Source organism: Panthera onca, chromosome C1 (genome assembly GCF_046562875.1).
Source record: "Panthera onca isolate mPanOnc1 chromosome C1, mPanOnc1 haplotype 2, whole genome shotgun sequence".
In the NCBI taxonomy this organism is placed as follows: Eukaryota; Metazoa; Chordata; class Mammalia; order Carnivora; family Felidae; genus Panthera; species Panthera onca.
The window spans coordinates 8,901,500-8,927,768 of NC_138346.1; the positions used below are offsets into that span (position 1 = coordinate 8,901,500).

Here is a 26,269-nt window from a genome sequence, read left to right on the forward strand (position 1 = left end):
CTAAAATCACCTAATTTTCATTCAGATATTCTGCCTTTCCTCAGGCAGCCTACTCAGGGGAAGCTAACCTCAGCCCAACCTGCGGCTGGGCCCGGGGTGGCCTAAGTCAATCAACACATGCCTTTGGTACCAATCATCGGTGGTCATGTGACCCAACGCCGTTCAATTAGAGTGAATCAAAGGACTCTCGCTTGGAATGCTGGGAAGGGCACCTGCTTGTGGGCACTCCTGCTGGATGGCTCTAGGCAATGCAACAATTTCTTTCTACCCTCTAAGGGTTTTTTTTTTTTTTTTTGGTTGAGACTGAGAATTAAATACCTAAGGCCCGTCAGCAGGAGAAAGGCACACAAATTTATATAAATTTTATGTGACCTGGGAACTCATAAGGGAATGAAGACCCAAAGAAATGGTGAAAACGACTTACTCCTCCGTTAGCTTGAACAAGGCGAGACAACCGTGGAAAAATTACTAGGCTACGTGGGGAGGCTAAAGGAAGATGAGTATCTTGAAGAGGCCTGTTTGTGTAGAATTCCCCAGGTCTCAGCTGCTTGTCCTCGATAAGTGTTGCTTTCCTTCTGGTACAGGGAGGGCATCTTTCTCATGGGACTTGTTAATCTCCGGCTTTCAGAAAGAAAGGGGGAGATTAGAATGCCCTTTCTAGATCTGCTGTTTTTAAAGTGCTTTTAGCTCAACCCTTAGGCCAAAGTGGCGTCTTGTGGGATGGCGTAACCGGCCACCCTTTGGGGTCTCATTTGAGCAATTCTGGAGCAGTCGTCTGATGGGACATCATGCAGCTGCTAAAACTGAGCGATTGGAAAGATTTCCATGAGAAATGAAAAGAACGGGTATCAAATCTATGGTACGAAATGCTGTATAATCAGGGGGGGAAATGTCTATTTTAATCAAGTGGTCTCTTGGTTTGGGGTGGGTTAGAAGAGGTCGTGGGAGGAGAGAGGAATCCTGTTTTCCTCAGTTGTCTCGGCTTGAATCCCGCCTGAGGCTTGAGGGAGGAGAGGGCACCCCTCCTCCAGGGAGAGCTGCTGCAGAAGGAGAGGCTCCCAGGGGACCTGGCAGGAGGTGAAGCCTGAGGCACTGGAGAAGGGGCCTCACGTACAGATACAAAGACAAGACTTAAAATACCCAGTCTTACTGACACAACAGCCATCCCTGTGGGGATCTGTCCCTCTGAGAAGGGGCTGAGACCACACACAACCTCAGGGTTCTACGGGCTGAAAGGAGCAGGAGGCCTCAGGGCCCCAGGAGAGGGGAAAGTTTGCTCCTCTGGAGGCTTGTCTAGCCCCCTGGATTCGAGCTTCCGGTGGGCAACAATTCTGTCTTGTTGTTGGGTCCCAGTCACCCGGGACTAACGTGGGTATCGGTGCAAGACTGTACTGAATGAAGGAGGCAAGGCCAAGTGGGGGAGGGGCGCAGAAAGCAAAAGGAGGGGGCTTTCCACCTGCATGCCCCCAGGGAGGTGAGGCCCAGAGAAACTGGGCCCCCCTGGCCTTTTGTCGTCAAGCCTGACTTCAGCTGGGAGTTCTGCTTTCTGGTTGTTTCAGACATTTCTCCTTTCAATGTAAATATTATTTTTAAGGAGCCTCCAGCCCAAGGCAGTCTTGGTCAGCTTAACCGCTCTCTGTGAGAATACGCAACTTTAAAGTGTTTGAAAAGAATCTGCTTCTGAGGAATTTGCATTTCCAGGACGCTTTCAATAGAGGGCCAAGCGATGGAGCCTGTGAATAAGGGCTTTCTGTGTTTGCTGTACCATGTGAACAGTACAGGAGGGATAAGAGAAAGGAGGCACATTGCATTTCCCCCCACCCCCCACCCCAGCAGCTGCGGCTGAGGGGGTGGGGGAAGGCTCTTTGCCAAGAACCAGTGAGGATTCTGGGATGTCCGTGTTGAGTCATCTCTTCCCTGCAGGTTTCCAGGGAGCTGGTTTGCATGAGGTAAACTCGCGACCTGATTCCCAATTCCAAGGGCCACTGTTCCTTGCTCTGCAGCCTTCTCTTGCCTCAAGGATGTGGCCTGGTGGGGAGGGGGAGGGGAGTCCTGAGTGGGGGAGGGGGAGTGTTGGGGCAGAGCCCGGCTGTTTGGGCGCCGACGTGGAATTCAGTCCCACACTCACATGGGCTCCTTTTCCAGCCCTTCTCCCTTCAGTTGGGACCAGTGGCTGCTTGGGCAGTCAGAAGACCTCCCTGTGTGGTTTGCTAATGCTCCCTTTGGCCCCACCCCTCGTTCATCTTCGTTCTCTGAAGAAGCTGAGAAAGTGGTTTGTCTTCACTCTCCGGGGCTGAGAAAAAAAGCCTTGAGAAGGAGGGTCACTTTAAAGCCCCACCCACCAAGAGTCGGCCATAGGCTTCCTGCCCCCAGCTTGGGAGTCCCCCAGTTCTGGGTTCTCGGCTCACTCCGGGAAGCTCCCCCTAGAGGTCACAGTGACAAGGAAGGGGCGTTCGCCAACACTCCTTCCCACTCCTACCCCTCCCCACAGGAGTCCTTCCCCTGTGGCCTGTGGTCAGTCTGTTGGGTGTGTGGGTCCTCTTGGACAGACACAGACTAGCAGAGTGCCAGAGGAGCCCCGTGGCACCGTGAGGGTGTTGACCCAATTCTTAGCGTGGGGCCTGTGACTGTACTTGGCTCCAAAGAGCTGAGGGGTCCAGATGTGTAACTTTGAAGCCCTTTGAAGTCACTTGACGTGCATGGGACATCATTTCAGGAGAGCTTATTCTTTTTTGAAAATTAGTTTTCTTTTTTGTTTTTTCTTTTTTTTTTTAATTTTTTAAATGTTTATTTATTTTTGAGACAGAGAGAGACAGAGCATGAATGGGGAGAGTCAGAGAGAGAGGGAGACACAGAATTCAAAGCAGGCTCCAGGCTCTGAGCTGTCAACCCAGAGCCCCACGCGGGGCTCGAACCCACAGACCATGAGATCCTGACCTGAGCCGAAGTCGGACGCTTAACTGACTGAGCCACCCAGGCGCCCCTGAAAATTATTTTTCAAAGTTTTTTTATTTATTTTTGAGGGAGAGAGAGAGAGAGGAGGGGAAGCGAGCCCGATTCGGGGCTCAAACTCACAAACCATAAGATCATGACCTGAGCTGAAGTCGGACGCTCAGCCGACTGAGCCACCCAGGTGTCCTTTTTTTTTGTTTTTTTGTTTTTTTAATTTTTTTAACGTTTATTTATTTTTGAGACAGAGAGAGACAGAGCATGAATGCGGGAGGGTCAGGGAGAGGGAGACACAGAATCTGAAACAGGCTCCAGGCTCTGAGCTGTCAGCACAGAGCCCGACGCGGGGCTCGAACTCACAGACCGCGAGATCATGACCTGAGCCGAAGTCGGCCGCTTAAACGACTGAGCCACCCAGGCGTACCATAAGCAGGTGTCCTTTTTTTTTTAAGTTTTTAATTTACCTTTTAAAGCAATCTCTACACCCAAAGTGGGGCTCGAACTCATGACCCCGAGATCTAGAGTTGTGTGCTCTTCTGACTGAGCCAGCCAGGGGCCCCTCAGGTGAGCTCATTCTAAGACCAGCCTAGACACTAGACCAAGAAAAGCCCTTGCTTTTATTTCTGACATTAACCAAACAGGGTAATAAAATGGACAACACACTAATCGAACAAAAGAGCCTCCGTATGTGGCTTCCTTCCCCTAGAAAAATGTTACCCTATACACTACTCTTTCTTCTTCTCTCCCCATTCCTTCTTTTTTCCCTCCCTCTCTGCTTCACTCTCTCCCTTTCTTTCAATCCATACAAAGTATTGACTCTTTCTGTATGCCAGCCACTGGCATTGCCAGGAACTGGCAGTATACTTGTGAACAATAAAGAGATCCTTGGCCAGCACATCTTCCGGCTAGAGGCAGGACACAGGCAATAACAACACCATAAGCAATAAGTGAATTTTACAGTGTTTTATAGAGGACTGAGGGTCATGGGAATAGAGTAAGTGGGGGTTTGCAGTTCTAAGCAGCTGGTCAGGCTGGACCTCATTGAGAACATGACATTTGAGCAGAGACTCGAAGGCAAATGCAGAGAAAGAAAAACATCTTTCCCCCTGCCCGTCCAAGTTCTTGGCTGGGGCTTCTGTAACAACAACAACAACAACAACCCCAGATTAATAAGAGAAAAGCATGCAGACTTATTTAAGTTTTATGTGATGTAGAAGATTTTATAAGGAAATCTAGACCTGAAGAAGTGGTTATACCTGAGCCTTTCAATGCCAGGTTGATGAAGAATGAAAAGTTGTAGGAAAATGCGATAGGACAGCTGTCTTGGAGATAAGGCTTATTATTTTTTTTCTTGTAGGTATAGAGAAGCCATCTCTCACCTGAGGGTCTATGACCTACTTGAGGGGAAGGTCACAGAGTCCTTCCTGCACCTGCTGTTTTTCAAATTCCTTCGGCTCAGATAGCCATGCGCTATGGAGAAGAGCGTGCCAGGCACAGAAACCAGCCAGCACAAAGGCCTAGTGCCTGGCTCTGGGGAGACACAGCAAGGAGGTCTCCCTAGCTGGAGAGCAGTAGGTGGGGCATAACAGGACATTCGGTCAGAGAGGGAGGGGCCTTGGAAAGACCTCAACTGGAGGATTTTTAAAACACTTTAAAGAATATATTTTTATAAAAATGTTTATTTTTGAGAGTGAGAGAGAAAGCGGGCATGAGCAGGGGAGGGGCGGGGGGGAGGTTGCGGAGACAGAGAATCTGAAGTAGGCTCTGTACTGTCAGCACAGAACCCAACACTGGGCTCGAAGCCACGAATCATGAGATCATGACCTGAGCCGAAATCAAGTGTCTCTTCTTGACCTAATTGTAGCCAGGCTTATCTGGCCCAGACCTGGGCCTGCTTCATCTGGTTTTAGTGGGAATCCTGCTGGGTCAGTTTACAGAATCCTTGGTATCTAACTATCCTTGATATCTGATCAAAATCCTCACCTATCCCTCTCAATATCTTTCACCCTGGCTTGCCTACAGCAAGAATCCTGTCGAGTTGGTTAAACCAGAATTGCCCCTTACCCTATGTTTCCTCTTAGTGATTTTCTGCCCATTGACCCCACCCTGCTCCTTGACTATAAATCCCCCCTTGTCCCTATGTTCAGAACGGAGCTCAGTTCTACACTGAGGTCCCTCTTCCCCTATTGCAATGTTTCCAGAATAAAACGTGCCCTCACTGCTTTAACTTCTGTCTGGCTCTGGTCCTCTTGCAACACAAAAGTAGAGTGAAGAAGATGATAAACTCAGCGTGAACCAATCACACGGGTTCCACAGTGAGCAGCTCACGGCCACCTTGTTTCATCCGTATCTCCATTTCCCGTGTCCCGCATCATTTCATCCCTAAGTATTTCTATGTGTATCTTTGAGGAGGACGTCTTTTAAGCTGAACATAAAGTCATTTTCACACCTACAAATTTACAATAATTCCTTACTGTAATTAAATATCCCGTCCTTAGGTCATTAGAGGGTGTTTTGCGGAGGGATAATGTGCTCTAATTTACTTCCTTAAATGGTCAGATTGTGTGGTATACTCTGGTACAGGAGGGTCAGATGGCACAGCCACTTTGGGAGTGTGGCAGTTTCTTTTCAGGTTAACCATGGGCCTACCTTTGGACGCAGGAATTTCATTCCTAGGTATACACCAAAGAGAAAGGGAAACTTTAGCCCACCAAAAGAATCACACAAACATATTCGTAGCAACTTTATTTTAAAATCCCCAAACTGGAGGGGCGCCTGGGTGACTCTGTCGGTTGAGCGTCCGACTTCAGCTCAAGGTCATGATCTCGCAGTTTGTGAGTTTGAGCCCCACATCGGGCTTTGTGCTGACAGCTCAGAGCCTGGAGCTTGCTTCGGATTCTGTGTCTCCCTCTCTCTCTGCCCCTCCCCCGCTCATGCTCTCTCTCTCTCTCTCTCTCTCTCTCTCTCTCTCTGTCAAAAATAAATGAACACTAAAAAAAATTTTTTTTTAAAAATCTCCAAACTGGAAACCATCTGAATGCCCATTAATGGGCAAGGAGATAAACACATTGTGGCATGGTCACACATGGAAATACCCAGAAAGAGAAAGGAATAGATTATTGATATATACAAGACTATGAATCAGGTTCAAAACATTGAGCAAAGGAAGCCTGATACAAGTGTGTGTGCTGGTTGATTCCACTTATATGAGTTTCCAGAACAGGCAAAACTATGTGTCTGTCTGTCGGTGGGTGTAGAAATCAAACCAGTGGTTGTCTTGGGTGAAGGGGACATGAATATTGACTAGAGAGGGGCTGGTAGGTGGGGAGACTTGGGGGTAAAGTTTGAAGACAGAAGAGTATCAGGGAGATGTGCGGTGATTCAATCCCCGCCAGCACTGAAGCCTACTTGGAATTCGAGGTCATAAATTTAGAGTAATTCCAGGAGGCATGGTTGTATTTGACCAAGTCCCGCTGGACGTGCACCAGAGATGGAGAACTGGTTTTTGAACCAGGATGTGGTTTTGCTAAGTGAGTAAGAGGAAGAAAGTGGGCAAATCGGTTCCTAAGCCCACTAGAACAAAAAGACTTTCCTTTTGCTTCTTCCCACAGAGAAAGCAACACCCCCCCACCATATGCGCGAAACACAAATCCCCCCGAAGTGCAACGTAGACCCCAAAAGTTCCTCCAACCCACTTCTCCTGGTCAGCTCTGCCCAGCTTCAGGGGCTCGCCCCGGGGGGCCTGCTGGGCTCTTTGAGCTACAGTAGCTGTGGGATTCTTCCACACGCACTACCTCCTTCAAGATCCCTTATCAGCTCATCAAAACACCTCCTACCACATCTGCAGAATAGAGCACCAGAGGGTAAATCTAAATCCCAGTGGCATTCTGCAGCCGACTTCAATCCACACAGGCGTCCCGGGTATCCTCGGATTTCCCAGAACAAGGTACAAGCAGCTCACCCTTGACCACTGGAGGTGGGCAGGCAAGAGAAAGGCAGAAAAAGTGGAAGAGGGAGGAAGAGAAAGGTAAAAAAGGGAACACAATCCCAGGGGTTCAGCATCTTCATGGAGCTGGCCCACCCAGACCTTTCATCCTGAGTCTAATGCAAGACAAGCCGATTGTCCAATTCATCCATTTTATGTACTCCTTTTTTTAATGTTTATTTTTGAGAGAGAGAGAGAGAGAGAGAGAGAGAGAGAGAGCGCATGCACACAAGTGGGGGAGGGGCAGAGAGCGAGAGAGGGAGACACAGTATCCGAAGCAGGCTCCAGGCTCCGAGCCGTCAGCACAGAGCCTGATGTGGGGCTCGAACCCACGAACTGTGAGATGATGACCTGAGCCGAAGTCAGATGCTCAACTACTGATCCTCCCTGGTGCCCCTATTTTATGTTCTTCTTAAGTGGGATCAGTCGCCCCGGATTCGAACAGAACTCCTTAGCTCTCAATCTCCTGGAGGAGTTTGAGCCTGGATCCCTTGCTTCAGCCCTGCAGCTAAGACCAACTGGCCTTCTTCCTTGGATACTTCCCTCCTTGGCAGCCAACAATGCAACACTCCCAGTAAGGAGGTACCTTAAGACTTCTTAGCCCCAGTCCTTTTGCCAGCTCATGGCTCAGTTCCCTGACTTTGGCCAGGAACGTATCATGAATCGTTTTTACAAGGGCACTTTGCCAACTCAAATTCCTGCTCCGAGTCTCCATGACTGGCTGTGTGAGGTGTCGTGAGAGTATAGTATCTGCATGTTATTAATGTGTATGCTGTCGCTGCCTATACCGAGGAGCGCTGGCTGGGGAGAAAAGGTCTTCCAGAATCTTCCAGTGAAGGCAGAACTTGCAGCAGCAGCGTGAAAAGCTATCTTACCTCTACGGGCTACCAGCAGCCACAGGCCTGATTTACTGCCCTGCCAAACATAGCATTGAGCCTGGGACCTCAGAGGAGATGGAAGGGGCTGCCCTTGGGTGTTCCACCTCAGTTTTACGACTGGACTTGTCATTTTGGTTCCCTGCATCCTGCTTACTCATTCTACCTGTAGCCCACCAGGTTTCGTGGCCAGTGGGAGAGTGGTTGTCCTCTGGAGGGTAGGGTGGGAAGGAGGAGGACCAGAGAAGTATCTGAAAAGCTCGGGACCTTTCAGTTGATCCTAGCACCTGGCGCCAGTTAGCTGGGTGGGCCAGATGGGCAGCTGCAGGGGGCTCGGGCAGCCTGGACTTGGCTCTTCACCTCTTGTAGCCTCTTCTGGCGTACCTCTTCTGCCCTCAGAAGGACTGCTGCAATGGGATAAGACCCGACTTTCTTAGGAATAGCCAGTCTGTGGTCTAGAGACCACAGTCAGAGCCAAGGTCTGAATCTAGCCTGGTGAAGATGCCAGACCCACAGGCCCAGCCTCAGCCAGGCTGTCCCCAAACTCACAGCCACGGTAGCCTTAGCTCTTGCACTGTGGTCAGAAGTATACTTGGCCACGCTTCTTTCTAGCTCTCCTCTTCCCTCTCCAAAGCACCTGTTGGGGCTGTTGCTCGAAATTGGTGGTAATTAAAATAGTTCAATCCAACCATCACTGTAAGCCACTCTGAATACAATGGCCTAACCCAAATCTCAGCTTATCAAAAAATGGTCCCAGTGGGGGCAGGCTTATTCATTCATGAGATTCTATTATGTGCCAGGAAGGATTCGAGAGAGGAAAAACAGCTGGTATCTGCCTCCAGGACCTAACAAATAGAGGGAAGAGGGTATGTCCTACAGGAAATACCAACAGAATAGAACATACCAACATCCCCCCATTACTTGGGGGATGCTTGGCATGTGACCGTTTATCATGCATGGTTTCTACTCTTCGAGAGTGATGCCTATGGTCCGTGACCAGTACCGTGAGACCCAATGCAAGGGCAGTGTACTACCAGAGTATCCACGGATGAGCCCTGGTGGCAGTGATTGCCAAAGAGAATGCTATTGACATTTTGGGTGGGATAACTCTTTGTTGTGTGGGACTGTCCTGTGCTTTGCATTCTCAGCCTTCATCGCTAACAGCCTATAGTATCCCCCAGTCATGATGACAGCCAGTCACATTTCCCACAGGTGGGAGGGTGGGACTGCCCAGGTCACCACTGCCCTGAGGAATCCAAATACCATGGGTCCGTGGCTCAAGGCAACTGTGAATTCTTGACTCCTAGCGACTCAGGCATTCATCCTGGTGAAATGGTGGCGGTGGAGGGGAAGGGGGCAGCAGTGGAGGGCAGCACTAGAGCTCTGGTCACAGGCTCAAAACCATCTGGAGTGGAAAGCTGTGGTTTTTAGCTGCCTGGCATGGGTTCCCACTTCTTTGAGTAACAGGTTACCAAAATTATCATTTGGCCTCTTCCCTGCCGTCAGTCCTCAGACCTTCCGTGGGGTTGACCCTCAGTTCCAAAGGTGGTTGTAGCCTGGCCAGTCAGAGCGTTGCCTTCCCCTGGGCAGAGCATGGGTTCCAGGAGGGACACAGGACCTGATCTGAGGCTGATCAGAGCCCTTTTGCTGCTGGGAAACAGACCACCTTCCCTGCCAGACTTGACCTTCAGAGGCTGGGGGGCTGTTGCTGCTGCAGCCGTCAGGCCCCCTGCCTGAAGATAGGTGACCCTGCAAAAGCAGAAACAGGTTTGGGGGCACGGTCTGCACCCCCGGAACCAGCCACATCTGCACTGGAATTTCCCTCTTGACGGGAGCCAATACATCCCCGTCTTGTTCAGGTCAGGTTGGGTGAGGTTGTCCGACGGGGACAACGAAAAGGGACTGATTAATATGCTGGGAAAAGGAGCTGAGTGTCTTCAGTCAGAGGAGCCAGGCTGACCAGGGGCCCCAGTCCTCGGCACCAGATCTATGCCCCCTTCATGCTGACCCTCAGGACAGGACTATAGCGTGACCCTGCCCCAGCCTGGAAGTCTGCATTCTTCTTGGGGGGGCTGCTTCCCAGAGGAGGTGACTCTCAGTCCAGGGGTAGGGACCCTCTCCCAGCCTATCAGTCAGTGCCTGTTTAGGAAAGGAAATCCCAGGATGGGGAGGTGACGAGTGGGCTGCAGGGTTCCTTGGGACTGGCCCGGCCCACCTGGCCCAGTCCTGCCTTCCCTGTTACAGGTAGGCTGGCTCCCTGCCCGCTCACATCCCCTGGTCATTACTGAGGGCTTCAGTGCATTCTGGACTCCCAAGGGCAGCCATCTGCCTTCTTTGCCTGGGAGCTTCATCTCTGGAGCGGAGGAAAGTCCTGGAAGAAAGAACCATCTCCCTTCCAGCAGCCCTTAACTGAGGACCAATGGGACGGGTGTCTAAACATCCAGCTTTCCTGCCTCCAGTGGGATTATTCTGAGGTATATGGTCTGTCTCCCATCGTTGCCCCAGCAGAACTGGGTAGGCCTCAGTTGTCCTCAGGGGCCACCGCACCTGAATGGACTGTCATCTCTTCCCTGTTTCACACCCCTCTCCCGTACTCCCACTTTGAACTGAGACCTCTGCCTCAGCTGCTCAAGCCCCACCAGCCTCTGGCGGGTGTGGCTAAGTCCTCCGAGAGAGCACAAGACTGCAAGTGGTGACTGGCCCTGACCCCGCGTGTCCCCCATCACAGGTGAAGCTAAATGAAGCCACCTCCCAGAGACAGAGTGTCCCCAGGCACAGGCCCCCTGTTCCCCAAGGCGCAGGCCTGGAAGGGGGCCAGCACATTCCTCCTGTTCCCCTAACCGGGATTATCACTGGACGGAAGTACAGTTGACTGTGTTAGGTATTGAATTAAGTTCTAGAATTCTTGTTTTTAGGTTGGGAAAATCAGAAACAGTTTGCTCTGAATGTGCAGAGAAAGTTGCCCTCCCCCCACCCCCCACCATTGGGTCTGTGGCCCCAACAGGAAACTGCAGGATCCCACCCTCATTGCCTGGGACTCTCAAAGTCATCCCAAACCCATCTCCCAACACACTTGCCAAGTCGAACTTTGTGTCTCTGGGTAAAACACACTCATTAAACAGATTTTTTTTTTTGTTCTATTTTGGTGACAAGAGAGATCCTTGATGGAAACTGGATCTGTAAGAAAAATGAGGATAGAGCCATTAGCTTAGACAATATTCCATGACCTTGGAATTTTGGTGGCTTCCCAGTTTTACCACCCCATGGGTGAAGGTTCAGCAGCTAAGATCCTCTTGTGGAAAAATAAATGATTTAGGATTCAAATTTCTGTCATTGTCTTGTCAACTAGTTTCATCTAAACACAGCCACTTAGAGCCTGGTGTTCCCTTTAGGCTATAACGCACTTATGCAAAGTTCTTGGCAGGTACTTGGCTCAGTCAACATTGGCGCCTTCTTTTCCTGTCCCTTCTCCCAGGGCTCCCAGCAGCTACGATAGAGCCTTATGGCCCCCAAGCTGGATTGTGGCAATGAATTTTACTATGCTCAGTGCCCAAAAGGAGAGGGGAAACAGCCCTTTGCTTGTAGTGTCTCATCATTCTTGGAGGGATGCTAAGAGAGGGGCTTCCCATGCTTTAAGAAGGAGGATTCTAGAAACACCTTTTCCCAGAGAGGAGGCTTTGTCACTGTCATTAGATGGTTCTATAGTCTATGGACTAAGAAGGACACCAAACTCTCTATTTCCCTTCCACAGTGTCTAATTGCTGAGCTTATGGAACCCAGGATGACTCAGTGTACCCCCCATGCACACACACACACACACACACACACACACACACACACACCTTCATATAACCTCAGGGTCGCTTTCAGTGGCTAAAGCACTTGTCCAAGCCAACAGATCCGCATTGGGAGTTCATTCTGCGCTTGGCTCCCATATCACCTTCTAAAAACATTCCTACCTATTGTAGTGGGTGCTTTCCCTTAGGAAAGGGAAGCACATGTCTGTCTGTCCACACTTCATGGACAAGCAGAAAGGTAGCGGCAGGGTCCTTATGATCAGAAGTCCCAGCCCTGCTCAGCCCCTTCCACTGAGATTCTTGTCTCCTTGCTGCCTTTCCCTACCTGTGGACACCGCTTGTTGACCTGAACCTATCTGTTCTGCTTATCTCTGAGAACTTACAGGGACCCTGCATACTTGCCTAGACCCAGAGCAGACCCACAGTAGGTGTCTTGTCCATAGGCACCTTCCTTCACTAGCAGACTTCTAAACGACCTCTTCCTGGCCTCAGTTCCTGGCTCTCTGCTCTATTTATGCCTTCTCCCCGAGTCATCTTAGCCACCGCCTGTGGGTGTATATCTCAGCTATTTCTAATCACTCCTACGCTTAGAGCTAAGACTGGGCTTTTCCGCTGACTTCCATATATCCATCTGCCTATGTGACATGCCCATTTGGTTGTCCAACATCTTAACAGTAACAACGAACAGAACTCTTGATTACTGCCCCCTCCTGTGCCTTGTGCCTCTGGCAATGGCACCTCAAGGGCTCCTTGAGGCTTCCTTTCCCTCATCGCTTCATTCAATCTATCAGCAAGACTTGCTGGTTCTATATCCGTAAGAGCCATCACCCTGTTCCAAGTGTCATCTTTGCCTGCCTGGAGTAGTGCAAACAATTCCGATCTCGTCCTCCTCCCCCTTTTCCATTCTCTATTCGACAGGACCTGCAATTATTTTGAAATCTAAATCAGCAGCTTGAGAGACTTCCCTCTGAGGGGAGGATGAATGAACGAGTATATGTAAAGGACCCAGAACAGTGCCTGCACACAGGAAGTGCTATATAAGAATTTGCTCTTGCCCTGCTTCTGGGGCTTCCAACCCATCTGGAACACAAGAGAAATCTTCGAGGCCCTGCCTGACCTTGGTCCCTCCAGTGGCATCTTGGCTTCAGCCATACTGGCCTCTTGTCTGGCCCCCAAAACGTGTGAGGCTCCTTCCTGCCTCAGGACTATTGAATTTGCTATTCTGTCTGTAAGAACACAGACATATTTGCATAGTCTGGCTCTTTCTGGCATGTGTGCTTCAGTTCAGAGAAGCCTTTACAGACCAGCCTGTTCCCAGGAGCACCCCCCCCACCCCCAATCATTCTGACCTTCTCTGTTCTTTATCAGATCAACTTTATGTCTCTATTTCCTTCCTAACATTTGCCACACAATCAAGAGATCTTGTTTATTCGTTCACTTGTCAATTGTCTGTCTGTGCCCTCTAGGATGCAGGCTCCACCAGGGGAGGGCTTTTGTACATCTTGGTTTACTCCTATAGCACAGGGTACATACCCAAGGAATATTTAATGAATGAATGCATTATTTAATTAATGAACACTCTTTCCCCCCATCTGCACTCTGCCTTCTAGCTTGGATGTCAGGTAAGCATTTGTGTCTCCCTGTGAATTATTGTCCCCTGTTCCCCTCTCTTGGGGTCCTTGACCAGCCTAGATGCACTGACCTTACCAGACCTCAAAGTCCCAAGCCTAGCCGTCGGCTGTTGGTGGACCTTGGTGTCATCAAGTCTCACCGTACCCGGTGTGGTGCTGGGCACATGGTCAGTACTGACATGTCACAGCCGTGCTGCCCCACTTGCCTGTTGACAGAGTTCGCAGGGGCTCTTGTGGGGGACAGTGGGAAGTCAGAGTGGGAGACACTGTGCTTGACTAGTGTCCAGGAACTGTCACTGCAACCTCTAGGCTTCTAGAAAGGCCTCTCCTGCCCCCTGCTGGTGGTGCCATAATCAGACCCTCAGACTCACAGTGTCTACTCAATGATGGGATATGACCCTGTAGCACAGGCTCGGACAGAAGCAGGTCTGGAAGAAGCTAGGCCTGCTGAGGTCGGTTAAAACGCATTTCAAGTACCCCAATGCCATCCCAGTGCTGGAACAGTAATTTGACAAAAGCAGTGGGTTACGTGCAGAAAGGCCACCTCATCATGGCTGTGGGGTCTGGGAAGGACCCTGTCTCAGGCCACTCAGGGTGGGTGGCACAGCCTCCCTCTCCCTCAAGGGAAACCAGAGTGGTCGCGGGACAGCTCCGTGCAGAGAGAGGACCAGCATGTCCCTGGTCCCTGGTCGCTGGCCGGACCAGCCTGTCAGGTTGGAGACCTGTCCCTGGGCTGGTTTCGTCTGGCCCTGAGAAAGCTGCACCCTAGCCCTGCATCCAGGCACCGGGCCCACCCTGAGAGGACATAAGGAGTTACCCCTCGGAGCAGAAGAAAGCCGGGTGAAGTTCGTGCACCGCGTGCGTTTCTAAGTGACGTCCGCGATATGGGGCCCACCAGCCACTTGAACCCCCACCCCCAACACACTCGGGGCTTCAGTCTCTGGGGTCTTGTTGACTCTGCCACTGATTCACTCTCAGGCCCTGGGGGAGTGACCTCCTCCAGACCCGGGGTGGGTTTCCATTCCTCTCCCGTCCTCTCCATTTCCCCCTCCCGGCCACCTTCTCTTCCCCTCCTTGCCATCAACCATCTCCTTCCTCCCCTCCCTGCACCCTCCGCGCAGAGCTCAGCACTGTGTGAACTGCAGTATATACGATGCTTCACATTAAGTAACTGGGGTCCCTGCCATTCCTGGGGTCTCTCAACTCCGGTTAAAGTGGAAGACAGCGTCTCAGTGAGGCGCTGCCTGTCTCAACATCCAACACCTGTCCTTGGAGTACACAGGGCACTGCCTTGAAAGAGGAGGCTTTCTCAGGTATCCTTATCGGCTAGAATTCCATGACATTTTGGATGTATATTTACTGTGTAGTCTTTTTATGGAAAGGGATAGGATTTTCCATTTATGGCCAGAACTAAATTTCCCTTGAAAATAAATGCGTGGAAGTTAAAAAGAAAGCTAATTAAAAAAAAAAAAAGAGTAAGTGATATTACAGATGTCAACCCAGTGAGAGGGATACTATCATTACCTCCATTTAACAAAAAGAAAAATGAGGTGTCAGGAGTTAAGGAACTTGTCCCAGGCTCCAGAGATCCTGGGTGTGGAACGGGATCTGACGTTAAACTTGCGTGCCTCGAGGGACAGAACCCAAGCTGACACCGTGGGCCCTGTTGTAAGGAGCCTCTAGAACAAAACGGCTCAAGGGCATTCTTCAGACTGCCGGTCACCATCTACCCATCCCCTGTGACCCGCCTGGCATGTCTGAACATCCCCTCAGTGCATCCTCAAAACCATCGCCCTTGGAGGTCGTCACTAGTCCCCCTACGTTAGCCATGGCGTGGCTCTCACAGAAGTTAAGTGATGCGTCCCCTAAGACCCAGCCACCAGGGAGCAGAGTCAGGCCTGGGACCTACTCCAAAGCCTGCATGTTTCCAACCACCCCCATGGTGGTAGGGGTAACAAGACCCGCCACCTGGCCACCTTATCTTACATTCCAATAATCTTGAGAAGAAGGCCCCACGGTCTTCCCTGTTTCTAGATGGGGAAATAGAGCCTCTTGGTGGCTCTGGAATTTCATGAAACTTAAGGTGCGTCCACAATAGTCCCTCGATCAGGCAGCAGAGCCCCTGAGCAGCTGGTGAGTTTACTGTCTGGGTCGGGCTTTTGAGATACTTTGAGCATCTGTTCCCACCTTGTGCCCTGCTGTGGCCACTCCCTGTCCATTCTGGGGCCGGCGGAGGTCTGGGGGTGGGTGGAGAAGCTGCCATTACCACCCGACCAGCATTAGCAGGCGTTCACTGCAATGGGGACTTGGCACTGGGGACAACTGTGGGTGCTCCTGGTGCCCACCCAGATCCCCACCAGCTCTGTGGTGTAACTCACGCGCCAAAGCTCCCCTGGGGTCGAGCTGAAGCTGGACTCCCCGCTGAGACCTCCTCCTCGCTCTACTCTTTCCTCTGTCCTCTTACCTCCCTCACTCCCTTTTTCCTCCACAAATCCTGTGCACCCAAATCCCTGTTTCAGGCTCTGCCCCTAGGAGCCTGGCTAGGAACCTCTGCTCCACGTCTCCCATTTCCTCCCGTCTGGTATCCCAGGCCAGTGGGGGTTGGGGGAACCTTGGTTTGACAATCCCAGTAATGGGTCTGGCATTGTCCAAGAGCTTCGGGGCTGCTTGACAAAGCCAGGTGACCTTGAATCCAGGGAGAGTCCCTTGGTTCTTAAGCTTTCCCGGAGAGGCTGGGGGCTTGGTCCACCCATAAATTCCCCCTTTATTCAGAGAAGGAGAGACACTCCCTCGGCCCGGTCCTGCAGGGACGGTGGCTCGGTGGCTTGAGGACCAGCTCTGCAAGGGGGAGTGGGCACAGAGGGGGTCCACGTACCTGCCGGGCCGCGGGCCTGGGGTTTGTTCACAAGGATTCAGTGATGTAACAGGCAGCCCCCAGGGCTCCCAGAGCCACAGCGGCAGGCCCGAGAGCTTGGAGCACGTGAATTACGATGAGTGGAGTGTTTTCTTGCAGGTTCTCTGTAGAGCGAAACAGAAAGCCCACAGGTTGGGGGAAGCTGGGACTCTAGGGCCGTCTACAGGCAGAGAAAGCAGAAATCGTAGGGTGGCCTCAGGATTTCAGGAACGCCTTCTCCCCGTGACCGAGCCTCCTCTCAGGGGGACACAATTCCGCCCACCCCTTCCAATAAATCCCTGTCGCGAGAGTCCCTGCGTCTGAGGATGGGCTAGCCTGGGGTGCCAGCTCCCCGGGACACCCAGGGAGCAGGGTACGAAGGCGGCGAAGGCCGCGGTGTGCCAGGCCCCGTGCCAAGCATCTCACACCCAGCGTCTTCCTCGAGCCTGACAACCACCATGTGAAGCGGGGTGTGTCACGTGACCCCATTTTGGAGGTGAGGAATCCGAGGAAACAACATATGACGCCCACCACACAGGCGAGGAAAACAGATGATCACGCTCCCGAGGAAGGCTTTGACAAAATGCAGTATCCGTGTTGACGTCAATCCTACTGAAGTAGAGAACCTTATTCAACGTGACTGTGTGTTTCAGGCCAAGGTCTCACATTCCACTGCACCGAGAGGTGTCACGATGATGGACGCTGGTGCTAGAATTTGAGCGGAATCAAGACTGACACGTCTTACCCCGGCCAGACTGGATCTCTGCCCCTTCCCCTCACTTGCCTAATTCTGAGCCTTTTACCTTTCCCTCTGCCACCTAGGATGCTCTGTCTTTTCATCTTAAGCCACAGAGGATCCCAAGACCCTTTTTGACTCAGCTCAGATACCAATGACACTGCAAAGTCTCCCTGGACGCTGATTTAGGAGCGAGCGCTCTTTTCCTGAAGCTCTTAGAACATCTCTAGGACAGACGTCACTTTCCGGCTTGCATCTGAGATCCTAGGGCCCATGTCTCAGCTTACCACGTAGACGGTACGGTTTTTAAGGGTAAAGTTCCCTGTTCTGGTTTTCCTCACAGGGCTTAGTATTCTATCCAGAACAGGTTTTCCCGCTTGTTGGTTTTAAAGTGATACGAATCCGTGGCTCGGCTTAGCACCAGATGGATAGGAATACTAAGTGTGTGGGAGGAAAGTCAGTAAAGGGGAGTGGTGGGCAGATCATTCCTCGACGGGGACTTATCAGGTTGTATTTTTGGCTTTACGCATGTTCTCCCAACACACCTGGGTATCCGTTTGCTTCTCGTATGTCTGAGAGATGGTGCTTTTCAAGGATGGACAGGAGAGGGGATTTGGCGGTGGAGACACCAGCCAAGAGGAGGAGCAGGATGAGGGTGAGGGGTGGGTAGGCTCTGCTTCTGGGTTAGGGGTGTGAGATCCCCAAGTGGGAAGCCGCTTCGTGGACATCGGGTGAGACCCTGAATACAGGTGCAACTACTCTGGGGCCCAGAACTGGGGGCAGATGATGAGGGCTCCCCTCCACCCAGCCCTTGCACAGAGCCCTGCACCACTGGGCAGGGGGACTGACATGTTCAGTCCATGTTTTCTGCACAGGGGTCTTCCCACGAGGGGTGGCTTTCTCCTGATGGCTCCGTGGAAGAGGAAAGGAAGGCCAGGTACCGTGGAAGACTCTAGGGGAGGCTGCCCAGCCTGGGGGCATGTCTCCTGTGGAGCTGCCGGAAGTAGCCGGAAACCGCTGAAGGAGTGGGGATCTTGCTATTACCAAGGGCATATGTGAGTTGCAATCAGCATCTGTCACTAAAGTCTGGGGGGTAGTGCAGATGCGGGTCAAGAACCAGAAGCTCTCAGCTGTGGTATGGGCCAGAGAAGGCGGCCAATCGCCAAACACAGCATTTAATCACAAAGCTCTGGGTGACAGGGGATTTACTAAGGGCTGTGAGGGCATAGACTCTGAGGAAGCAGTGGGCCTATGGAGAAAAGAAAAACGTGCCTCCCAAAGAAGCCATTTTCAGCAAGGAAGAAAATTGGCACCCCTCCATGCAGGTGGGGTACCCTGGGGGTGTGGGTCTGGTCAGAAAGGGCAGGGTGCCAAACCCCAGGAACTGGCCACCCCGGGAGAGGCTTCCTTTCTGCCTGGGCTTCCCAAGAAGTAGTTACCCATGGCTGCTACTATGGTCCGGGGCAGAGCCTGACCCCAGGAATTGTGTGCCCTGAGGGTCCAGCCCCCCACGCGCTCCAGAACCTGTAGAAAGTGAGGAGGCTTGGAAATCCTCTTCCTGGCATGGTCGGCCAGGGTAGAGGAAGGAGGACATCAAAGATGCGGCTGTGACACAGGCCCAGACGACGCCAGCAAGCAGAGCTTCCGGGGCAAGCGGAACAGGAACAGAAGGCCCGCGGCCCCGCACGAGTCAGAGACCCTGGATGGACAGAGAAGGAGACAGATGAGGGACCCCCTGCCTCCAGGAGGCCGGCGGGAGCCAGGGAGACACAGGAGAGAGAGCAGGGGAAGCTGGTTGTTTTAGGGACCGGAGCTCCCTGGGGATTGCAAAATCATGCCGTTAACAGCTCACACCCGAGCAATGCTTCCTCCCTCCCCTCGTCATTATCCTCTCGTCTGTCAGGACAACCCTGCCGAGTGGAATATCGCCATTCTCAGTTTGCAAATAGGGAAACAGAGGCTCAGAGAATATATGGGCTGTGCCCTTATAACAAGTAGATTCAAGAAGTGGGCTTCGGCTCAGGGTTGCTAACTCATTCGGCGCTCCTTTGACAGACTTCACGGGAATGGACGGCAGCAGGGGACCGTCCGCTCGGCAAGAGGGGGCATCTGACATCGGTCCAAGGTCCATTTGCCCGGGGTTCACTGACTTATCCAGAAGCCAGCTGCTGCTCTGATTTACGGTCCTTGAGACGCCTCCCCAAACTTGTCTCCCATGTGTCCCCTGCCAAGGATCCCAGCGGAACTCGGAGATGCTGTGCTGTTACCCAAGGGGCCTTCCGGGTGGATAACTCCCTCCTCGTGCAGTGACTTCAGTCCTGGCTTCTTGACCGAGCTACAGGTTCTTCTGACCAAAGCTCGGCCAGCGGTCCACCGGGCAGACTCAGCACCCTTCCTGCTTAGACCCGCCCACGACAGATACTTTTTCTGGAATGGGGAAGGAAGGGACTCTAAAGGCAACACTGGTCTTTTTTCTCTGTTAAAACAATTTTTTTAATAGGCTTTTAATTCCTGTACATGACATTTACCCCTTAAAGTTTTCAGTGGTTTCGGTCAATCAACAAAGGTGTACAACCATCATTACTGTCTAATTCCAGAACATTTTCATCTGTCCCCCAAGGAAGCCCCATAACCATTGAGCAGGCACTGCCTTTCCCCACTGCCCCGGTTCCTGGCAAGAAATTTGCCTATTCTGTACCTTTCATAAATGGAATCACACATGTGGGCTTTTGGGGGGGAAGCTTCTCTCACTTAGCCTAATGTCTTTGAGGTTTACCCGTGTGGCAGCACGTGTCAATATGTCAGATAGTATTTCATTGTATGGATACCCCTCACGTTGTTTATCCATTCATCAGGTGGTTGATATTGAGTTTTTTCCCCCCACTTCTCGACTATTATTACTGAAGCTGCTGTGAACATTCACGTACAAGTTTTTGTGTGGATGTTGTGTTTTTAATTCTCTTGGGTATGTACCTGGGAGTGGAATTGCTGGGTCACATGGTAACTTCACTTTTTTTTTTTTTTTAAGTTTACTGATTTATTTTGAGAGACAGAGAGCATGAGCTGGGAGACAGGCAGAGAGGGAGGGAGAGAGAAAGAGAGAATCCCAAGCAGGCTCCATGCTGTCAGTGCAGAGCCCAACGCAGGGCTCGATCTCGTGACCATGAGATGGTGACCTGAGCTGAAATCAAGAGTCGGTTGCTCAACTGACTGAGCCCCCCGGGTGCCCCGGTCCATCTTTCGATTATAGCCATTTTAGTGGAAGACTTGTACCTTCCTGAACTACAATGTTTTCTGCATACAAAGAGATTTGGATTTTAGAAAATGGCACCCTTTATTTAAATAAAGGCCTTTGTCCCTTATCGCCAACATTGTTTCCCACTCCGGTTCAAAGGGAGAAAATTCCTCTGGCAGAAGAAGTGTAGGGGGTCCACTGTAACAGCTGACAGATCATCACTGTTTCCTGCTTGGCCTTCTCAATAAGCAGAATCCTTTCCCCAGGGGTGAGCCACATGCATTCATCAAAAGATTTGGGGATGGAAAATTTTGCTTTCTACAGATACCAGTTCTGAAGGCCATAATCCAGAAATGTTTATTTCCGTGGTTGATGATCACAATACACATGATATATCACACTTATAACTATTTCTACATGTTAAAAATGAATTGATTCTTAGCCATGGAAATAGGATTGTTGTCACAGTGGTATGTTGGATCTGGCTCTCTCACTAAACCCCACATTTTTTTTTTTTTTTTGTATCCACACCATCGCAGAGGAATAAGCTGCAGCCCAGAGAGCGTGGCCTGCTCAGGACCATAGAGCCACCGGCACTGGCTCACGGCGAATTCAACAAAATCCCAGAGAAGGGTGTTCTTCCTCCTGGGGAAACCACCCGACTCTTGGGACCAGAAGGTCGATCAATGTCACAGTGAAGAGCAAGGGTATTGGAATCAGAGTAGATGGAGGCTGCCCTCTCCCCGCTACTACTGCTTGCTTGAGAGTGTGTGGTTTGATTTCTTTGAGCCTCAGTTTCTCCATCTATAAAAGGGAGACGAGGATAACAGTAGCTCCTTTATAGGACCGTCAAACGGGAAGGTTAACATAGACAGCTGAGCCGAATGCTGGGTTAATACCCAGTGGCGAGAGTTAGTTACTACCACTATTAGCAAAAGTATGAACCAGACCGTCTCCTGAACGCCACTCGAATTCCCTCTACACAATCCAAGGTTCATTCGGACCCTGGCTACCCAAGAAGACGGGGGACCACTTTTCCTAGACAGCCATTCCATTTTCAGACAGAACTAATCGTCGGAAATGTCTTCTTCGTGTTGAGCAGAAATCTGCCTGTCTACGGTGTCTTCCAAGGGAAGGCCGCCCGATTTAGCAAATAAAAATGCAGAATGCCCGTGCCATGTTAGGACACACACTAAAAAATTATTTGTCTGTCCGAAATTCAAATTTTACTGGGTGTCCTGTATTTTATTCAGCAACCCTACTCCTGGGCGCTTAGTCAGACGTCGGAGGGCAACACGGAGCAAGTGTGCTCCCGACATTCACTTGGCAGATTTCCTCCCATGCCTTCAACCAAACCGCATACGTCAAATGGTTCTTGCTTCCCTGCCCTCTCATCCCCCATTAACCCGCACTATCTCTTTTGGACTGGACTGGGAAGCATCTTTTACAGCACACAAGGATAGTCCGACGAGGGCGGAGTATGACCACCTCCCTCGTCCTAAACCGTATATTTCTGTTAACGCATCCTTGGTTTTTATTTGTGAGCAGCCGCACGGCACTCCTGACTCCCGTTGAGCTAGTATCGTGGCAGAGCCAAGGCAAATGTCGTCGACATGTACGCGGGGCTGCCTTCTTCATTGAGACTCAGGGTGGTGGGGAATGGCGAGATCCAGGAATCCTAGTCTCTTGGGTAAACGCGAAACCCCAAACCCGCACACCCCACAAGCACAGGTCCAGGATACGTGTCAACCGACGCCACGACCCGAAATGAGCCAGCCTCTGGGGGACCCTGTGCCCCACCTGATTTCCTGGATCGAGAGGATGCTTTTGTGGTAGGGTCCGGAGGCAACTGGCCCAGGGCCGGTGCAGGGGCCCGGGCTGAGGGTCTGCTTTCTGGAGCTGGGAGAGCCTGGGGTGCCGGCTGCTGGGGGATGGACCCAGGGCTGGGCCGAGGGGTGGACTCCGAGCTGGCTTGCTGGGGTGTGGACTCCGAGCTGGCTTGCTGGGGTGTGGACTCCGAGCTGGCGTGCTGGGGTGTGGAGCCGCGGCGTCTGGACTCTGGCTTCTTCTTTTTGCCCTTCCTCATGGTGGGTTCTGTTCACCTACATGTGGACCTACATGGAGCTGCCTAATCTTCCGGCTCCCTCCTGGAAGGGGGCCGTTTGCCCCTGCCCTGGGGGAAGGCTCTGCGGACCTCAGCCCCGCAGAGAACAGTCACCTACAGCCCTCCTGTGAGGTCACAAAAGCCGGGGGGGGGCTCCCGTGGCAGGGCTCTGCGGACAGCGACCTCTGCCCACACTAGCCTGCTGCCCTCCCTCCTCCCCAGTTACTGGGATGGGCAGAAGGCACCTGCTGGGCCCTCCAGCACCTAGTTCCGCCTGGCCACAGGGCCTGTGACAACCTGGACCCCCACGGTTCTGCTACCTGAGCGCCTCCTTCGGCCCCTCCCCGCTGGTGTGTTCCTGGGTCCCTGTGCGCTTTCTGTTTCGCTCGGAGGCACCCTGGCTGTGAAGCTCATGTGACGCTCAGCTCTGTCACCGGTTTCCACTTACCAAAACCAAACGATTTCACCACGTGCTCTGGGAGTTTTAGGTAACTTTACCGAAGACTGGGGAGTCCGTGGATCAGCTGTCCCGCCCCCCCCCCGCCCACTCAGGTTCTCTTAAAGTAGCTTCTCCTTTCTTCCCAAACCTGCCCCCCCTCCTGTGGGAAGGGGCAGGGGATCCCCAGCTGTAATAAGAACCCTTAGTTATGGTGAAAGACGTTCCCCTGAAAACATACCAGCTTTGTTCGAACTCATTACGCTGGCAACAACTGACTACCTCCTAAACCCCAAAGTCGTCGGGTCAATCAGGGGACTCTGAATCTTTCCTGAAGGTAAAAATATGACTTTCCTTTTAGGATGGACGCGGATAAAGCATTTTTAAAAGACAACCTGAAACGTCACACTGACTGCAACACGGGATGTGTTCAGATTAGAAGACCCTCTCTCCACTACCGATGCATCACCAGGTGGGTGCATATTCAGCTGTTAACTGCATGTTCCTAGGGGGTGAAGCCTTTGCTCCAGGACAAGGTTAAGGGCAGACATAGCCAGAAGGCACCTCCACGCAAGGCCAGAGCCAATATGAAATATGAAATGACAGAAAGTAGTTTAGGGATTCTAGAGCCTGAAAAGAACTGAAGGAAGAGAAACTGAGGTTTAGAGACGTTAAATCACCTTCCAAGGTGACACAGCTGGTTGGAAGCATCCGACAAGGCCAAATTCTCATTCAGAGCTCTTTCATGATTTCAGAAGGCAATAGGGAATCGGATCATTATATAGGCCTTAAAGTTAATGAACTAAAAAAGGTCTTGAGAAGATTGAAGAAGAAAAAAAAAAAAAAGGCACCAGGGACTAGAAGTGGAAGATGGCTCAGATTGATAAAGTTGCATCGAACTTGGTTGACCCTTCGCATGAGGAGGTTCAGGGAGCAGGTGAGTAATTCCCTGAAGTCAAGAGCGATGGATCCCTCTGGGGGATTCAACTTAGAGTCAGAGACTGGAAACCCGGGTCAGGGACCCCGTCCAGATAAAGCAGACAGGTCAAGAACTCCTAAGGCATTCATCTCTGCAGTATTCAATTTTCAGACACAAGTGGGCTTTTGCCTGGGGTTTCCACCTGGCTTAACCCGGGGTTTCTCAACCTCAGCCCTACTGATATTTTGGCTCAGATAATTCTCCTGTGTGTTGGAGAAGTTTAGCAGCATCCTTGGCCTCTGCCAAGAGATGCCCGTAGCATGTCCCCCTGCCCCCCCCCGCCCCAAGTTGTGGCCACCAAAAATGTCTACAGACAATGCTAAATGTCTCCGGTGTGTGCGTGTGTGTGTGAAAATTGCCCCTGGTTGAGAACCACTGGTTTAAATGAATTAGATAAGGCAAACTCATGTGGGTAGTATTTCCTGGTAGATGAAAGAAACGTGCCATGTCATACCGAGGGGCCAAGTGGCACAGAAAAGAAGTCCCTGTTCCCGGGGAGAGTGATGGAGGAAACAGAGGAGTGAGAGGTTTACGGCGCGAGAAAATACTGGTGCGTTCTTTAAGCAAGAAGCAGGGAGACAGTGCCTGTAGAGTGAGGCTGGCCCAGAGGGACGAGGAAGAATGGCATTGCAGGACTTTGCTAGAAGGTCTTCCGTGGCCCCCTCTGCCTTCTGGCTGGAGCACAAGGTCCTGGCAGGGAGTCTGACTCCTCTAGAACACAGTCACAGACCAGTGTCCCAGGCTCATTGACCTTGTCCAGCCCTTGGCAGCCGCGAGCGTGGAGGCCTGCTTCCCTGCATGTATGAAAGCCCTTCCCCTCCATCAGACCTCTCTCCCTTTCTGTCCCATCTTCCAGATCCATCCCAAGTGGACCCCTCTCCTCCTACAGCCTTTCTCGAGATCCCTACCTGGAAGTGACCCCTCCCTTTCCAAGCCCCAGATCATTCATATACTGCGTGGAGTTAGGATGACGTTTCTCCTGTCTTTTCACGTGGTCCCTGCTCACAGGCAGTGAATGCCCTGGAGGGCCAAAGACCAGAGAAGAAACTCAACACAAGCTGCTTGAAGGCGACGGTAGGAGGAAGAAGAAAGCAGGAAATCATTGCAAGCAGGGTGGGCATGGACGATGGGGGACAAGGCACTCACAGACTGCATCACCATGGGGTTCTTTTCAAGGACGGACTGGGGCTTTCTGGCCTTGGCTGAGGACCACCCAACAGTCTGAGCTCTCCTCCCGGACATGGCAGCCATGGGGCGACCTCATGGACTATTCAGGAAAGTGAGAAAGATGGAGTCTATGGGGGATGCGAGGTCAGGCAGTCAGGATACAGTTCCGAGGGTGTTAAAATCCACACCCAGTGATCCTGGCCCTCTGGCTGTGTCCAGGGCACGAGAGCAAGCGTGTCAATATTTGTCCTGAAGCTAGTGTCGTAGAGTTGGATGAGACCTCAGACACCAACTGACCCTTGGCCCCCACATGTCAGGAGGGCAACTCGTCCTCAGAGGAGACAGCTTGCTCTGGTCACTAAGTGGGAGGGTGGCAGAGCCTTGAACAACTGGACATTGGACCACCCTGCCCAGAGCACTTCTTTCTTCCCTGCTGCTGCCTCTGGAGGGGACTTCAGAGACAGAAGGCACTTGGTGCTCATTTCTGAGCCCCCTGTCCAGGGCCCTAGACCCGCAGATTGACCCTCTGGGCCCACAGGCCTGGATTCCTTGATAGGAAAGCTCTCAAGGGCTGAATAAGAATCGTGCAGTCGGCCAGCTACTCTGACATAGCACCTCTTCCGGAACACAATTGCGAGCCTAAGACGCAAAAAGCCCTTAGTACAGTGCCTGGTTCACAGTAGGCAGTTTTTACCGTAAACTGTGATTTCTTTGGAGGAGAAGCCCACAGAGCCAAGCAAAAAATAAGTGGATGTGAAGAGGAAGGTGTGGGCCCAGGTCCTACAAACTCCCAAACCTGTACCTTGCAAAAAAGTGTGATTTGGAGTACGGGGCAAGGGGGCAAGGGGGCAAGGGGTCGGGTGGGTGGGTGCAAGTGTAACTCTACAAATTAAATAAATTCGAACATTTTTGACCGGAGATCGCCCCGTGAGCACACCTGGGGTGAGAAATCTAATCAATCTGCACCCAGAGTGGTGCAGGTAGGGCCACGAGGAGAGGGGCCGTGACATCGGGGATTTGCCCACCACACTGGACCAGCACGGCACTCCCTCCGTCCTTGCAGTTTCCCACACCCCCGCTTTCGGGCCCCTCACCATCCGTCTGGGTCTCCCGATGCGCTAGGGGGACGCAGCCCCGCGCTCGGCTGGGCTGCCGGCGCGCGGGACGCCCAGGCTGCACTCGGGGCGGCTCGGGCTGAACACCGCCGTGTGCACCTCCACGGCGGGGCGGTGCGGCGCGAAGGCGCTGCAAAGCAGGGTCTCCGTGGGGCGTCGCGCCTCTTCCTCCTCTTCGGGCCGCGGCTGCACGACGATTCCGACGAGCGCGGCGAGCGGCTGGCGATCCCGCGCGTGCAGCTGCTGCAGGAGCAGCCGCCGCCGCCGCAGGTTGGAGCGCAGCGGCCGACGGGCAGCACAGCACCAGGAGCAGCCGCGCGCCCGGCTCCGGCGCCTCCCGCGGCTGGCAAGGCTCCCGGCATCCCGG

The 26,269-nt window shown here is 52.1% G+C and overlaps 1 protein-coding gene and 1 long non-coding RNA gene across 3 annotated transcripts; one reads left to right on the top strand and one right to left on the bottom strand.

Annotated features, from left to right (window-relative positions):
• Positions 1-3,897: 3,897 nt before the first annotated feature.
• SPATA3 (spermatogenesis associated 3) lies at positions 3,898-22,292 on the bottom strand. Its single transcript, XM_060624085.3, has 6 exons — positions 21,902-22,292; positions 18,391-18,565; positions 16,113-16,255; positions 10,883-10,986; positions 9,282-9,558; positions 3,898-4,084 (listed from the first exon to the last, which is right to left on the bottom strand). Exons 1-3 carry the CDS (start codon positions 22,185-22,187, stop codon positions 16,150-16,152), a joined length of 567 nt encoding a protein of 188 aa, XP_060480068.3. The 5' UTR covers positions 22,188-22,292; the 3' UTR covers positions 3,898-4,084; positions 9,282-9,558; positions 10,883-10,986; positions 16,113-16,149.
• An 81-nt stretch (positions 22,293-22,373) lies between these two features.
• On the top strand, positions 22,374-25,631 carry LOC132672255 (uncharacterized). Of its 2 annotated transcripts, XR_009607446.3 has the most exons (4): positions 22,382-22,693; positions 23,003-23,113; positions 23,397-23,578; positions 24,477-25,631. It is a non-coding gene; the product is annotated as an uncharacterized LOC132672255 (long non-coding RNA). The 2 variants fall into 2 exon arrangements; XR_009607445.3 differs by having other exon boundaries at positions 22,374-22,693; positions 23,003-23,578.
• Positions 25,632-26,269: the final 638 nt, after the last annotated feature.

Excerpts from the sequence above, each read along its gene's own strand:
- SPATA3 (XM_060624085.3), bottom strand. The coding sequence starts at position 22,187 with ATGAGGAAGGGCAAAAAGAAGAAGCCAGAGTCCAGACGCCGCGGCTCC. Across the intron at positions 18,566-21,901 it reads CTCTCGATCCAGGAAATCAG|GGTCTCTGACTCGTGCGGGG; the intron begins GTGGGGCACAGG and ends CTGTCCATCCAG. Across the intron at positions 16,256-18,390 it reads AGCCTCCTCACTTTCTACAG|AGAACCTGCAAGAAAACACT; the intron begins GTTCTGGAGCGC and ends TTCGCTCTACAG.